This window comes from Oncorhynchus mykiss, chromosome 28 (genome assembly GCF_057628025.1).
Source record: "Oncorhynchus mykiss isolate SJ-2025 chromosome 28, ASM5762802v1, whole genome shotgun sequence".
Lineage (NCBI taxonomy): Eukaryota > Metazoa > Chordata > Actinopteri > Salmoniformes > Salmonidae > Oncorhynchus > Oncorhynchus mykiss.
This window is the reverse complement of record NC_143049.1, coordinates 41,013,088-41,030,000: the sequence shown is the minus strand read 5'-3', so window position 1 is coordinate 41,030,000 and position 16,913 is coordinate 41,013,088. Positions and strand designations below refer to the sequence as shown.

The window sequence follows — 16,913 nt, the reverse complement described above, 5'->3', positions numbered from 1 at the left end:
ATGACAGCCTGGTCCAATTCTCCCCCCCAATATCCAACAACTTCACACAGCCAATGAAGAGGAGTGGAACAACATTCCTTAGGCCACAATCAACAGCCTGATCAACTCTATGTGAAAGAGAGTTGATCAGGCTGTTGACACAAGACTGGTTCTCTGATCCATGCCCCATACTTTTATTTGTATGTATGTGGCCAACAGATGCACATCTGTATTCCCAGTCATGTGAAATCTATAGATTAGGGCCTAATGAAGGTAGAACGTGTAGAAATAATGAACCTGTATATTTTAAATAATTTAACCTCTAAACTATTTTTCTGATCACAGTATTTGTAATAGTTATTAGCAGTACTATTTAGTCGATGTGGTTGATTTTTGTGGTCTCAAACCAGTGAGCTTCACATTCTTCAAGAATATGGGCACGTTTGTATTAGCTACCGTGGAAAAGGTTGAACTGTTGTTCCCTTATCATATCTGTACATTTACTATCAATATAGCATTAAACAGTTATCCAGATTTGCATTTTGGCAACAACCCAGCCCCAACAAAACCATATGAGATCCACAGGTGGTAGTTTCCCCTCTAGTCCAGTAGAGGGCAGCAACATGTGTGGTAGTTTCCCCTCTAGTCCAGTAGAGGGCAGCAACATGTGTGGTAGTTTCCCCTCTAGTCCAGTAGAGGGCAGCAACATGTGTGGTAGTTTCCCCTCTAGTCCAGTAGAGGGCAGCAACATGTGTGGTAGTTTCCCCTCTAGTCCAGTAGAGGGCAGCAACATGTGTGGTAGTTTCCCCTCTAGTCCAGTAGAGGGCAGCAACAGGTGTGGTAGTTTCCCCTCTAGTCCAGTAGAGGGCAGCAACATGTGTGGTAGTTTCCCCTCTAGTCCAGTAGAGGGCAGCAACAGGTGTGGTGGTTTCCCCTCTAGTCCAGTAGAGGGCAGCAACAGGTGTGGTAGTTTCCCCTCTAGTCCAGTAGAGGGCAGCAACAGGTGTGGTAGTTTCCCCTCTAGTCCAGTAGAGGGCAGCAACATGTGTGGTAGTTTCCCCTCTAGTCCAGTAGAGGGCAGCAACAGGTGTGGTGGTTTCCCCTCTAGTCCAGTAGAGGGCAGCAACAGGTGTGGTGGTTTCCCCTCTAGTCCAGTAGAGGGCAGCAACAGGTGTGGTAGTTTCCCCTCTAGTCCAGTAGAGGGCAGCAACATGTGTGGTAGTTTCCCCTCTAGTCCAGTAGAGGGCAGCAACAGGTGTGGTAGTTTCCCCTCTAGTCCAGTAGAGGGCAGCAACAGGTGTGGTGGTTTCCCCTCTAGTCCAGTAGAGGGCAGCAACAGGTGTGGTGGTTTCCCCTCTAGTCCAGTAGAGGGCAGCAACAGGTGTGGTAGTTTCCCCTCTAGTCCAGTAGAGGGCAGCAACAGGTGGGGTAGTTTCCCCTCTAGTCCAGTAGAGGGCAGCAACAGTTTTAAGGCTGTGAGCCCCTTGCATCTGACAAATGTAGACTATTTTCTGACTGGACATTTTGCGCTGCTTTGGTGGATTTCTCTGCATTCCTCTCTTGCGTTCTGTAGGCTATATAAACATATTTGTTGAAGTAAGCTATAGCAATATGACAATGACTCTGAATGACACTCGTGTGCTCAAATAGGCTAAACCGTCATGTCACGGTGTCGTCATCGACGACGGCCGTAAATCATCGTCGATAGACGATACTATCATAATATCGCCCAACCCGTGTGTGTGTGTGTGTGTGTGTGTGTGTGTGTGTGTTTTGTGCGGGCACAAGTGCAGCTAATAGTAGTTTAGTCTGATGAATAACATGCGTATGTATTTCTCCTCTCCTCCAGTGGAAAGATGCGAAACCCGATGACCTCATGGATTCCAAGCTGAGATGTGTATTCGACCTGCCTCCTGAAAACGATAGAGTGGTAAGTCCTGCTGTTGGACAGAGGGAGAGAATCTAATGTCCTGCTGTTGGACAGAGGGAGAGAATCTAATGTCCTGCTGTTGGACAGAGGGAGAGAATCTAATGTCCTGCTGTTGGACAGAGGGAGAGAAACAGAGAGATTATCCTACGTTTCCAGACCAGACTCCACCACGTGTGTTTCTGAGCTTGTTGACCGTTTGTTGAAAGTGTTCAAACTGTCCTGGTAGATACGCAGCTAATGTTAAAAGATCACATAAAGGGGGAGGCGGCCAGGTTGTAGTTAACTAGGTTTTCATACCATTTCATGACCTGATGCATTAAAAAAAGGCCTTATGGAAACAGCAACCTTGTTGGTTAAAGACTACCCAATGTCAACAAAACAAAACCAGGTGGGATATTTATTTATTTCATTTATTTATTTATTTTGTCGGTGAAATAGATTATGTGACAATGGAGGTGGAAATGCACTAGTATTGATAGTAAAACACACGTGGGATTCCTGCGACGATGTTATAGCCCACTACCACCACGACATGGTGACGTATACAGAGTTTATATTGAATAAGTTATAATCAACTTTAACTTGTGATGATGATCTTGATGCATTTTACCACTAAATATCCAGGAAGCTGTGGAACAGCAAGAACTGGCAAATCTGGTGCAGTCCACGAGGAGGAGATGCACTGCAGTACTTAATGCAGCTGGTGGCCACACCAGATACTGACTGTTACTTTTGATTTTGACCCCCCCCCCCCCCCCCCCTCCTTTGTTCAGGGGCACGTTATTCCATTTCTGTTAGTCACACGTCTGTGGAACTTGTTCAGTTTATGTCTCCGATGTTGAATCTTATTATGTTCATACAAATATTTACACATGTTTAAGTTTGCTGAAAATCAGCACAGTTGACAGAGAGAGGTTGTTTTTTTGCTGTTGTTGCTGAGTTTAGAAGCTGTCCTCTATCGTCAGACTGTTGTCTATAGGTCATCCACCACAACCAGACCAGGCATTTAAACCACAACAGATTTTAGTTTTTTTCATGACACAAAGAAAAACCCCGTTGTAGAGTTGAAACAAACTGTTTTGTATTTGATTCTGTACATGAAACCTCAGGCGCAAAAGTGCTGTTATGTGCACTGCGGCATCACACACAGCTATTTATCTGCTAGATAGTCCGAAAAGACACGAAATAGACAAGACAAGAAATATGCACTTTTTCCCCCGTGTTGACTTTAGAATATTTGCATAAACTCTTGTGGCTTTGGAAGGAAACCCAACTTCAGCCTCCACATGACGAGTGGCATTCCTTGGTAGGCAGATGTTGCTGTCAGAACTGGGTGTGTAACAAAAGTACTGGAGGAAGTAGTAATGGCAACATTTCATTTTTTATATCTAGCCTTTTTTATATAAACCTTTTAATTTGGCAAGTCGGTTAAGAACAAATTATTATTTACAATGACGACGCCGGCGGGCCAAATGTGCGCCGTCCAATGGGACTCCCAATCACGGCCGGATGTGTTACAGCCTGGATTCGAACCAGGGACTGTAGTGACGCCCCTTGCGCTGAGATGCCGCTGCGCCACTCGGGAGACCCACATTGCTGCGTGTACATATAAATCAAATCAAATCAAATTTTATTTGTCACATACACATGGTTAGCAGATGTTAATGCGAGTGTAGCGAAATGCTTGTGCATTATAACGTCCTCTGTGCTGTCTGATCAGTTTTCTCTGGAGAGAATCTCCTTCGGTTGTGTTTGTTACAGAGGCACATTCCTTTCTGCTTAGTAGGTTAAGGTTAAGGACTGTCATATCCATGTGTTCCAAATGGTAGCATTTACCCCTATATAGGGCACTACTGTTAGCCACCTCTACCCCTGTGTAGGGCACTACTGTTAGCCACCTTTACCCCTATATAGGGCACTACTGTTAGCCACCTTTACCCCTGTGTAGGGCACTACTGTTAGCCACCTTTACCCCTATGTAGGGCACTACTGTTAGCCACCTCTACCCCTGTGTAGGGCACTACTGTTAGCCACCTCTACCCCTGTGTAGGGCACTACTGTTAGCCACCTCTACCCCTGTGTAGGGCACTACTGTTAGCCACCTCTACCCCTGTGTAGGGCACTACTGTTAGCCACCTCTACCCCTGTGTAGGGCACTACTGTTAGCCACCTCTACCCCTGTGTAGGGCACTACTGTTAGCCACCTCTACCCCTGTGTAGGGCACTACTGTTAGCCACCTCCTCCCCTGTGTAGGGCACTACTGTTGGCCACCTTTACCCCTATATAGGGCACTACTGTTAGCCACCTCTACCCCTGTGTAGGGCACTACTGTTAGCCACCTTTACCCCTATATAGGGCACTACTGTTAGCCACCTCTACCCCTGTGTAGGGCACTACTGTTAGCCACCTTTACCCCTATATAGGGCACTACTGTTAGCCACCTTTACCCCTGTGTAGGGCACTACTGTTAGCCACCTTTACCCCTGTGTAGGGCACTACTGTTAGCCACCTCCTCCCCTGTGTAGGGCACTACTGTTAGCCACCTTTACCCCTGTGTAGGGCACTACTGTTAGCCACCTTTACCCCTGTGTAGGGCACTACTGTTAGCCACCTTTACCCCTGTGTAGGTCACTACTGTTAGCCACCTTTACCCCTGTGTAGGGCACTACTGTTAGCCACCTTTACCCCTGTGTAGGGCACTACTGTTAGCCACCTTTACCCCTGTGTAGGGCACTACTGTTAGCCACCTTTACCCCTATGTAGGGCACTACTGTTAGCCACCTTTACCCCTATGTAGGTCACTACTTTTAGCCACATTTCCCCCCATGTAGGGCACTACTGTTAGCCACATTTCCCCCCATGTAGGGCACTACTGTTAGCCACCTTTACCCCTGTGTAGGGCACTACTGTTATCTAGGGCCCATAGGGTCACGTTAAAGATGTGGCTCGTAAGAGGTCAACGCACTTCTTCAGGTATGTTGTCCTCACCCCATAGTCCTCCCTCCCTCCACCAGGTCATCAGCTCAGGGACAGAAGAAAAGGAGACCAGTCAGGAGAATAGGTCCTTCACTAGAGGAACAACAGGGTTAACCAGCCCAGTGCAGTCGGGCAGACACTCCATGTTCTCAGGAGAGCCAGGCTATGAGAGGGGGTCTCGTCCGCCTCCCCGGGCCACCCCTACCCGGGGTGGTGGGGAGTTCCGTACCCCCTTCAGCAGCAGACTGGGTCTAGGTCTACCCCCCACCCCGCCAGGCAGTGTTTGCAACAGGAGTGATCTACAGAGGTTCAGGACAGCCCCCAGCTCTGAGGTTAAAGTCAGAAAGATGCCGCAGGTTTGTGAGGATGCAGACAGACAGATTTTCGCTGCACTGTCAGCAGTAGCTTTAAAAACCTAAGGGCTAAATTACATCTGTTCCTGTGTACTCAGAATTCCAGAGTGTGTGTCTCATCCCCTTCCTGTGTACTCAGCGTTCCAGAGTGTGTGTCTCATCCCCTTCCTGTGTACTCAGCGTTCCAGAGTGCGTGTCTCATCCCCTTCCTGTGTACTCAGCGTTCCAGAGTGTGTGTCTCATCCCCTTCCTGTGTACTCAGCGTTCCAGAGTGTGTGTCTCATCTCCTTCCTGTGTACTCAGCGTTCCAGAGTGTGTGTCTCTCATCCCCTTCCTGTGTACTCAGCGTTCCAGAGTGTGTCTCTCATCCCTTTCCTGTGTACTCAGCGTTCCAGAGTGTGTCTCTCATCCCCTTCTGGTGTACTCAGTGTTAGACTGATCAGGGACTAAAGCACTAATCCACTGCAGCCAGACAAGCTCAATCAAACATCCTCTAAAGTGTTTAAACAGAAAACAAATACCATTTGAACCCATGTCTAGTATGGACAATCTCCTAACCTAACCTGCAGTCCTCAGTCCCAGGCCAGGATATAGTAGCCTGGTCCTAACCTCCAGTCCTCAGTCCCAGGCCAGGATATAGTAGCCTGGTCCTAACCTCCAGTCCTCAGTCCCAGGCCAGGATATAGTAGCCTGGTCCTAACCTCCAGTCCTCAGTCCCAGGCCAAGACATAGTAGTCTGGTCCTAACCTCCAGTCCTCAGTCCCAGGATATAGTAGCCTGGTCCTAACCTCCAGTCCTCAGTCCCAGGCCAGGATATAGTAGCCTGGTCCTAACCTCCAGTCCTCAGTCCCAGGCCAGGATATAGTAGCCTGGTCCTAACCTCCAGTCCTCAGTCCCAGGCCAAGACATAGTAGTCTGGTCCTAACCTCCAGTCCTCAGTCCCAGGATATAGTAGCCTGGTCCTAACCTCCAGTCCTCAGTCCCAGGCCAAGACATAGTAGTCTGGTCCTAACCTCCAGTCCTCAGTCCCAGGATATAGTAGCCTGGTCCTAACCTCCAGTCCTCAGTCCCAGGCCAGGACATAGTAGCCTGGTCCTAACCTCCAGTCCTCAGTCCCAGGATATAGTAGCCTGGTCCTAACCTCCAGTCCTCAGCCCCAGGCCAGGATATAGTAGCCTGGTCCTAACCTCCAGTCCTCAATCCCAGGCCAGGATATAGTAGCCTGGTCCTAACCTCCAGTCCTCAATCCCAGGCCAGGACATAGTAGCCTGGTCCTAACCTCCAGTCCACAATCCCAGGCCAGGATATAGTAGCCTGGTCCTAACCTCCAGTCCTCAGCCCCAGGCCAGGATATAGTAGCCTGGTCCTAACCTCTAGTCCTCAGCCCCAGGCCAGGATATAGTAGCCTGGTCCTAACCTCCAGTCCTCAGCCCCAGGCCAGGATATAGTAGCCTGGTCCTAACCTCCAGTCCTCCATCCCAGGCCAGGATATAGTAGCCTGGTCCTAACCTCCAGTCCTCAGCCCCAGGCCAGGATATAGTAGCCTGGTCCTAACCTCCAGTCCTCCATCCCAGGCCAGGATATAGTAGCCTGGTCCTAACCTCCAGTCCACAATCCCGGGCCAGGATATAGTAGCCTGGTCCTAACCTCCAGTCCTCAGCCCCAGGCCAGGATATAGTAGCCTGGTCCTAACCTCCAGTCCTCAATCCCGGGCCAGTATATAGTAGCCTGGTCCTAACCTCCAGTCCACAATCCCGGGCCAGGATATAGTAGCCTGGTCCTAACCTCCAGTCCTCAATCCCGGGCCAGTATATAGTAGCCTGGTCCTAATCCCAAATGAACCCCTGTCCCCTGTATGGTGTCAGTTTGACCCTATGGGCACCGACCAGATGGTAATGTGGCACCCTAAGTGGTTTCTCTCTCCGTTCTCTTCCAGAATGACGTGGAAGGGAGCACCGACGTTGCGGCGCCCGTGCAGAACTCGTCCAAGGCGGCGCCCGTGCAGAACTCGTCCAAGGCGGTGGACGTTCCCGTGGCGAAGGCGGCGGCGAAGACGGTCAGCGCCTCGCTGGACGACTCAGAGATGAAGAAACTATCAGAGGAGTGCAGGAGACTGCAGGCTGACATGGGCAAACTGACCGAGGAGAACAGACAACTCAAGGTTAGACTGTAGGTTAGGGGTTGTAGGTGAACAACAGACTGTAGGTATCTGTAGGTTAGAGGTTGTAGGTGAACAACAGACTGTAGGTATCTGTAGGTTAGGGGTTGTAGGTGAACAACAGACTGTAGGTTAGGGGTTGTAGGTGAACAACAGACTGTAGGTATCTGTAGGTTAGGGGTTGTAGGTGAACAACAGACTGTAGGTATCTGTAGGTTAGGGGTTGTAGGTGAACAACAGACTGTAGGTTAGGGGTTGTAGGTGAACAACAGACTGTAGGTTAGGGGTTGTAGGTGAACAACAGACTGTAGGTATCTGTAGGTTAGAGGTTGTAGGTGAACAACAGACTGTAGGTATCTGTAGGTTAGGGGTTGTAGGTGAACAACAGACTGTAGGTTAGGGGTTGTAGGTGAACAACAGACTGTAGGTATCTGTAGGTTAGAGGTTGTAGGTGAACAACAGACTGTAGGTATCTGTAGGTTAGAGGTTGTAGGTGAACAACAGACTGTAGGTATCTGTAGGTTAGAGGTTGTAGGTGAACAACAGACTGTAGGTTAGGGGTTGTAGGTGAACAACAGACTGTAGGTATCTGTAGGTTAGGGGTTGTAGGTGAACAACAGACTGTAGGTATCTGTAGGTTAGAGGTTGTAGGTGAACAACAGACTGTAGGTTAGGGGTTGTAGGTGAACAACAGACTGTAGGTATCTGTAGGTTAGAGGTTGTAGGTGAACAACAGACTGTAGGTTAGGGGTTGTAGGTGAACAACAGACTGTAGGTATCTGTAGGTTAGGGGTTGTAGGTGAACAACAGACTGTAGGTTAGGGGTTGTAGGTGAACAACAGACTGTAGGTATCTGTAGGTTAGGGGTTGTAGGTGAACAACAGACTGTAGGTATCTGTAGGTTAGAGGTTGTAGGTGAACAACAGACTGTAGGTATCTGTAGGTTAGGGGTTGTAGGTGAACAACAGACTGTAGGTTAGGGGTTGTAGGTGAACAACAGACTGTAGGTATCTGTAGGTTAGAGGTTGTAGGTGAACAACAGACTGTAGGTATCTGTAGGTTAGAGGTTGTAGGTGAACAACAGACTGTAGGTTAGGGGTTGTAGGTGAACAACAGACTGTAGGTATCTGTAGGTTAGAGGTTGTAGGTGAACAACAGACTGTAGGTATCTGTAGGTTAGGGGTTGTAGGTGAACAACAGACTGTAGGTTAGGGGTTGTAGGTGAACAACAGACTGTAGGTATCTGTAGGTTAGGGGTTGTAGGTGAACAACAGACTGTAGGTTAGGGGTTGTAGGTGAACAACAGACTGTAGGTATCTGTAGGTTAGAGGTTGTAGGTGAACAACAGACTGTAGGTATCTGTAGGTTAGGGGTTGTAGGTGAACAACAGACTGTAGGTATCTGTAGGTTAGGGGTTGTAGGTGAACAACAGACTGTAGGTATCTGTAGGTTAGAGGTTGTAGGTGAACAACAGACTGTAGGTTAGGGGTTGTAGGTGAACAACAGACTGTAGGTATCTGTAGGTTAGGGGTTGTAGGTGAACAACAGACTGTAGGTTAGGGGTTGTAGGTGAACAACAGACTGTAGGTTAGGGGTTGTAGGTGAACAACAGACTGTAGGTTAGGGGTTGTAGGTGAACAACAGACTGTAGGTATCTGTAGGTTAGGGGTTGTAGGTGAACAACAGACTGTAGGTTAGGGGTTGTAGGTGAACAACAGACTGTAGGTTAGGGGTTGTAGGTGAACAACAGACTGTAGGTTAGGGGTTGTAGGTGAACAACAGACTGTAGGTATCTGTAGGTTAGGGGTTGTAGGTGAACAACAGACTGTAGGTTAGGGGTTGTAGGTGAACAACAGACTAGGTATCTGTAGGTTAGGGGTTGTAGGTGAACAACAGACTGTAGGTTAGGGGTTGTAGGTGAACAACAGACTGTAGGTATCTGTAGGTTAGGGGTTGTAGGTGAACAACGGACAACTAGTCGTTCTGTACGGAAACCTCAATGGTAGAAAAGACCTTGGTCTCTGTGTGTAAACAAGCAACTAAAGTTGAGGGTCATAGATGAACAATCGGTACCGACCAATTTAACAGTGAGGTCTTTTTTTTAAAGGAGAACCAGACACAAGGTTTGGCTGCGACATTTTGTTTGTAAAAGATAAATAAAATAGTTCTCTAGTTCTATAATGTAGTATTTGATGTGTCCTTGCTTCCCCCCCCCCCCCTCTCTTTTGCGTTTCCAGGACGACGGTGTTAGAATGAGAAGAGCTGCCCAGCATTCCGATCACATGACATCAAATCAGACAGGCTCTTCCTCCTCCATAATGCAACACACCGCCGCAGCGTCCCTGCCCTCCCTCATCGTCGTCATAGCAGCCATCTTCATCGGCTTCTTCATGGGGAAGTTTATCTTGTAGACTGGGGTTGGCTCTGAAATGGCACCCCATTCCCCTTGACCAGGGCCCTCGTGCGGATGAGTCCCGTAGGGCTCTGGTCAAACAGTAGTGCACTACATGGGGAATAGGGTGCCATTTGGGATGTTGCGTTCTGAGAGTCGCACAACGCCTGCCGTATCCCACGACAATCCCTCTGCTCCGGAATCAAAAGGCCTGGATGGAACTGACTAGTGAAGATGTATTTCTGTTGACTTAGACATATCAGAAGTAGTGCTGTGAACCTCCGTTTGTCTGCAGTGACCACGTCTGTCTGGTCTCTCTGTCTGTCTGGTCTGTCTGTCTGGTCTCTCTGTCTGTCTGGTCTCTCTGTCTGTCTGGTCTCTCTGTCTGTCTGGTCTGTCTGGTCTGTCTGTCTGTCTGGTCTGTCTGTCTGTCTGGTCTCTCTGTCGGTCTGGTCTGTCTGGTCTGTCTGTCTGTCTGGTCTCTCTGTCTGTCTGGTCTCTCTGTCTGTCTGGTCTCTCTGTCTGTCTGGTCTCTCTGTCTGTCTGGTCTCTCTGTCTGTCTGGTCACACACACACACAGAGGGAAGGGAGAAAGAAAGATTGCTCCTTGTTTTTGTTCTTTGATGGATGGACAGACAAGATTGTGGAGGGGTATGATGGTTATATCCTAAATGACACCCTATTCCCTATATAGTGCACTACTTTAGACCAAAGCCCTGTAATGCCCTAGGTACCCTGGTAAAAAGTTAGTGCACTAAAAATGGAATAGGCTGCTATTTAGGACATACAGGAAGAAGTACACTACCAATCAACATGGAGGACAGTTTACCTTGCATCCCAAACGGCACACTATCCCCTATGTAGTGCACAACTTTTGATAAGAGACGATACTAATTGAGCCCAGGTCTACAGTAGTCTGGTCCTAACCTCCAGTCCTCAGCCCCAGGCTATAGTAGCCTGGTCCTAACCTCCAGTCCTCAGCCCCAGGCCAGGACATAGTAGCCTGGTCCTAACCTCCAGTCCTCAGTCCCAGGATATAGTAGCCTGGTCCTAACCTCCAGTCCTCAGTCCCGGGCCAGGACATAGTAGCCTGGTCCTAACCTCCAGTCCTCAGTCCCAGGATATAGTAGCCTGGTCCTAACCTCCAGTCCTCAGCCCCAGGCCAGGACATAGTAGCCTGGTCCTAACCTCCAGTCCTCAATCCCGGGCCAGTATATAGTAGCCTGGTCCTAACCTCTAGTCCTCAGCCCCAGGCCAGGACATAGTAGCCTGGTCCTAACCTCTAGTCCTCAGCCCCAGGCCAGGATATAGTAGCCTGGTCCTAACCTCCAGTCCTCAATCCCGGGCCAGTATATAGTAGCCTGGTCCTAACCTCCAGTCCTCAGCCCCAGGCCAGGACATAGTAGCCTGGTCCTAACCTCCAGTCCTCAATCCCGGGCCAGTATATAGTAGCCTGGTCCCAGATCTGTTTGCGCTGTCTGGTTCCTACTCCCTAGTGCCCTAGGGAGTAAGGTATCATTTGACTCCTAGAGTCGCTGTGGGCCTGAAGCAGTGGAATAAACCAAGTGTTCTCTGTCTGTTGTGTTTAATAGTAGTTCAATGGAATGTCAAGTGTCTTTTGTAAATGTTATTTTAATCATTTTTAAGATAAAAAGGAGAGCACTACTTCTTCAATCGTCAAATACCGACCACCTTTGCTAACTGTTGCATGGCATCCCGGTTCGTTTTATAGTGTGCTACTCGTGACCAGAGCACTATGGACCCTAGTCAAAAGTAGTGCACTACACAGGGACGCAGCCGTAGACTACTTCATTTGTTCTGTTTGTAATTTCTCTACTTTTCTATTCCATCTCGAGAAATAATAGGTGCCTCCTTCCTCCCTTTCCTACCTGTCCTTTCCCACCTGCCCTTTCCTTTCTCCCTTTCCTACCTGTCCTTTCCTTTCTCCCTTTCCCACCTGTCCTTTCCTACCTGCCCTTTTCTACCTGTCCTTTCCTTCCTCCCTTTCCCACCTGTCCTTTCCTATCTGCCATTTTCTACCTGTCCTTTCCTTCCTTTCCTTCCTACCTGTCCTTTCCTACCTGTCCCTTTCCTTCCTTCCTTTCCCACCTGTCCTTTCCTACCTGTCCCTTTCCTTCCTTCCTTTCCCACCTTTCCTTTCCCACCTGTCCCTTTCCTTCCTTCCTTTCCCACCTGTCCTTTCCTACCTGTCCTTTCCTACCTGTCCTTTCCTCCCTGTCCTACCTGTCCCTTTCCTTCCTTCCTTTCCCACCTTTCCTTTCCTACCTGTCATTTCCTTCCTCCCTGTCCTACCTGTCCTTTCCTACCTGTCCTTTCCTACCTGTCCTTTCCTACCCTTGACAATACCAATGTAGACTTTACATTATTATATTGTTATTTTTCTCAGTACAAATCATATTATAATCCTTCCTTCCTCTTTTTCTTCTTTTTTTTGTTGAGTCAAATGACTTTTGTTGAGTCAACCCTCCCATGGCTTTAAACCGAAGAAGAAATAAAACTGAAAACAATGTGGGTTTTGATAGTGTTTCGTCCTCTGTCGTAGTCTCTTTAGAATATACTGTACACTCCTCATACAACACATCACCACCATGTAGCCAACATGTTTGTTTTGTAACGTGGAATTAACATTGTAGCGACCTTAACCCCAACACCACGCGATTTTTATCAAGAGGTTCGGACCTCTTGACGTAACGGTTAAGGTCTTGGCTTGATAGTCGCTGGACCAGGGTTCAAGTCCCGGTCGAGGCTATGCCCTGAATTCGCTACGTTGGTGTCAGTAGTGGGACGGTGCCCGTGAGGCCATCGGGAGAGGAGTGTACACATGAGGCACACACTCAGATATAATGTCGAGATGCGTATGTCTCCGCCCCTAACAATGGGAATAGTTGTCTGTGGAACGGCACCCTGTCAAGCTCGGGTCTATTCCTCTCTTTGGATTGGTGGATATATCTCGTTATTTGACGAGGGGTGTTGACGTCATCACTCTCTCAATGGAGAGTTAGATGCTATGCTGGCCTCGTGAATATGCATAGACGCTATGCTAGCCTCGTGAATATGCATAGACGCTATGCTAGCCTCGTGAATATGCATAGATGCTATGCTGGCCTCGTGAATATGCATAGACGCTATGCTGGCCTCGTGAATATGCATAGACGCTATGCTAGCCTCGTGAATATGCATAGACGCTATGCTAGCCTCGTGAATATGCATAGATGCTATGCTGGCCTCGTGAATATGCATAGACGCTATGCTGGCCTCGTGAATATGCATAGACGCTATGCTGGCCTCGTGAATATGCATAGACGCTATGCTGGCCTCGTGAATATGCATAGACGCTATGCTAGCCTCGTGAATATGCATAGACGCTATGCTAGCCTCGTGAATATGCATAGACTCTATGCTAGCCTCGTGAATATGCATAGACGCTATGCTGGCCTCGTGAATATGCATAGACGCTATGCTGGCCTCGTGAATATGCATAGACGCTATGCTGGCCTCGTGAATATGCATAGACGCTATGCTGGCCTCGTGAATATGCATAGACGCTATGCTGGCCTCGTGAATATGCATAGACGCTATGCTGGCCTCGTGAATATGCATAGACGCTATGCTGGCCTCGTGAATATGCATAGACGCTATGCTGGCCTCGTGAATATGCATAGACGCTATGCTGGCCTCGTGAATATGCATAGACGCTATGCTGGCCTCGTGAATATGCATAGACGCTATGCTGGCCTCGTGAATATGCATAGAGTCTCGAATTTCAATGCCGACAACTCCAATATGAATTTTTATTTTGTTTCTACTCAAAGTTGCCAAGATGTAACGTGTCCTACTTCTATCAGTACACTCATAACAACCTAATCATTACAAAACTCATATTCCATCAAATAAGCCATACGTAGCAAATAAGCCAAATAAGACCAAATTTGACACTCGTTGACCTCCATGAAAAAACGCTGCCTGCTGGAGGAGACAGATTTTGGGCCTAGTTACCCCTCTTGCCTCACCTCTTCCTCTTATACTCTCTAGTAGGAAGGGGGTAATGTAGCAACCTTAACCCAATACCTAGCGAACTGTGATGGTCAGGCTGGTAGATTAGACACTGGGGGGATGGTCAGGCTGGTAGATTAGACTGTGGAGGGATGGTCAGGCTGGTAGATTAGACACTGGGGGGATGGTCAGGCTGGTGGATTAGACTGTGGGGTGATGGTCAGGCTGGTAGATTAGACTGTGTGGTGATGGTCAGGCTGGTAGATTAGACTGTGGGGGGATGGTCAGGCTGGTAGATTAGACTGTGTGGTGATGGTCAGGCTGGTAGATTAGACTGTGTGGTGATGGTCAGGCTGGTAGATTAGACTGTGGGGTGATGGTCCGGCTGGTAGATTAGACTGTGGGGTGATGGTCAGGCTGGTAGATTAGACTGTGGGGGGATGGTCAGGCTGGTAGATTAGATTGTGGGGTGATGGTCAGGCTGGTAGATTAGACTGTGGGGTGATGGTCAGGCTGGTAGATTAGACTGTGGGGGGATGGTCCGGCTGGTAGATTAGACTGTGGGGGGATGGTAAGGCTGGTAGATTAGACTGTGGGGGGATGGTCCGGCTGGTAGATTAGACTGTGGGGGGATGGTCAGGCTGGTAGATTAGACTGTGGGGTGATGGTCAGGCTGGTAGATTAGACACTGGGGTGATGGTCAGGCTGGTAGATTAGACTGTGGGGTGATGGTCCGGCTGGTAGATTAGACACTGGGGTGATGGTCAGGCTGGTAGATTAGGCTGTGGGGTGATGGTCAGGCTGGTAGATTAGACACTGGGGTGATGGTCAGGCTGGTAGATTAGACACTGGGGTGATGGTCAGGCTGGTAGATTAGACACTGGGGTGATGGTCAGGCTGGTAGATTAGACTGTGGGGGGATGGTCAGGCTGGTAGATTAGACTTTGGGGTGATGGTCAGGCTGGTAGATTAGACTGTTGGGTGATGGTCGCCAGTTGCCAATCCCTGGTTTAGATAAATGTACAACAACAAAAAAACAACTATTGAATAAAAAAACTCCACGAGAAAATCTGTTGGCCAGTAAGAGGATTTTTAGCAGTTGAAGAGAACCACACTTTATTCAAGAGAACCACGCTTTATTCAAGAGAACCACGCTTTATTCAAGAGAACCACGCTTTATTCAAGAGAACCACGCTTTATTCAAGAGAACCACGCTTTATTCAAGAGAACCACGCTTTATTCAAGAGAACCACACCAGTTGCGTAGGGTTTAACAGGTTTTGCAAGCGTGGTTCTCTTGAATAAAGCGTGGTTCTCTTGAATAAAGCGTGGTTCTCTTGAATAAGTGTGGTTCTCTTCAACTGCTAAAAATCCTCTTACTGGCCAACAGATTTTCTCGTGGAGTTTTTTTATTCAATAGTTGTTTTTTTGTTGTTGTACATTTATCTAAACCAGCCCCAGTTGAAACATTTCCCACATATATTATGCCGTTTTGGTTCGATTCTTCGGCAGGCTTTTTCCCCAGCTGTTTGTACACACAGCATGTTTTCTTGACGCAAGTCGAAGTTCGATTCGTTTTATTTTATCGACCGTTCTACTTCTAGTCGGAGTGGGAACATTTAAGTGTTTTCTGTCAATCAACGATAGACATCTAGTTTTCATGCACATTTTAATAGTTGAGAATTACTGCACCAAACATCTTAGCAAGATGTAAAATTCGCAAGACCAAGACCCTCGGCAGAAAACGTGAGTGGTTTTCTTGATTTATCTTTTAGATTATTTCTGACTATTTTTTAGGAAGTGTTTTTTTGTAACATTGTCGTTTTTTCACCTGTGCATAAAGTCTGATTAGCGACTGCTGGTGGATCCTACAGACTCAACACCCCTGAAGCAATGATCAGCAGACAGAAAATAATCACTAAAAGCCAGAGATCAACCAAGAAGAAATGTTAGACCGTTTTTAAAACATTAACACACAGGAACGCACCAGGAGTGAGCGGTTTTTCTATAGAATTCTATTTAACAGTTTTGGGGTCAAAGTAGTGCCCCTATTTACACAAATGACAACAACACGTCACTCCTTTAACTACTTCCTAGTTCCATGTAACCGTTATTTCAGTCGTATTAAAACCAGGAACATGTGGAGAGTCCGCTGCTGATTACTTCCTAGTTCCATGTAACCGTTATTTCAGTTGTATTGAAACCAGGAACATGTGGAGAGTCCCCTACTGATTACTTCCTAGTTCCATGTAACCGTTATTTCAGTTGTATTGAAACCAGGAACATGTGGAGAGTCCCCTGCTGATTACTTCCTAGTTCCATGTAACCGTTATTTCAGTTGTATTGAAACCAGGAACATGTGGAGAGTCCCCTGCTGATTACTTCCTAGTTCCATGTAACCGTTATTTCAGTCGTATTGAAACCAGGAACATGTGGAGAGTCCCCTACTGATTACTTCCTAGTTCCATGTAACCGTTATTTCAGTTGTATTGAAACCAGGAACATGTGGAGAGTCCCCTACTGATTACTTCCTAGTTCCATGTAACCGTTATTTCAGTCGTATTGAAACCAGGAACATGTGGAGAGTCCCCTGCTGATTACTTCCTAGTTCCATGTAACCGTTATTTCAGTCGTATTGAAACCAGGAACATGTGGAGAGTCCCCTACTGATTACTTCCTAGTTCCATGTAACCGTTATTTCAGTTGTATTGAAACCAGGAACATGTGGAGAGTCCCCTACTGATTACTTCCTAGTTCCATGTAACCGTTATTTCAGTCGTATTGAAACCAGGAACATGTGGAGAGTCCTCTGCTGATTACTTCCTAGTTCCATGTAACCGTTATTTCAGTTGTATTGAAACCAGGAACATGTGGAGAGTCCCCTACTGATTACTTCCTAGTTCCATGTAACCGTTATTTCAGTTGTATTGAAACCAGGAACATGTGGAGAGTCCCCTACTGATTACTTCCTAGTTCCATGTAACCGTTATTTCAGTCGTATTGAAACCAGGAACATGTGGAGAGTCCCCTACTGATTACTTCCTAGTTCCATGTAACCGTTATTTCAGTTTTGAATTGAAACCAGGAACATGTGGAGAGTCCCCTACTGAG

At 47.6% G+C, this 16,913-nt stretch overlaps 1 protein-coding gene and 1 long non-coding RNA gene across 2 annotated transcripts in view; one reads left to right on the top strand and one right to left on the bottom strand.

Annotated features, from left to right (window-relative positions):
- LOC110509137 (vesicle-associated membrane protein-associated protein A) overlaps nucleotides 1-10,250 on the top strand; it is a 33,234-nt gene extending 22,984 nt beyond the window's left edge. The window contains exons 4-6 of the mRNA XM_036965925.2: nucleotides 1,829-1,909; nucleotides 7,176-7,400; nucleotides 9,635-10,250. Coding sequence (XP_036821820.2) covers nucleotides 1,829-1,909; nucleotides 7,176-7,400; nucleotides 9,635-9,808 — 480 coding nt within the window. The 3' untranslated portion in view covers nucleotides 9,809-10,250. The remainder of the gene's footprint in view (nucleotides 1-1,828; nucleotides 1,910-7,175; nucleotides 7,401-9,634) is intronic.
- A 655-nt stretch (nucleotides 10,251-10,905) lies between these two features.
- On the bottom strand, nucleotides 10,906-11,249 carry LOC149971184 (uncharacterized). Its single transcript, XR_016492981.1, has 2 exons — nucleotides 11,162-11,249; nucleotides 10,906-11,115 (listed from the first exon to the last, which is right to left on the bottom strand). It is a non-coding gene; the product is annotated as an uncharacterized LOC149971184 (long non-coding RNA).
- Between the last annotated feature and the right edge of the window lie 5,664 nt (nucleotides 11,250-16,913).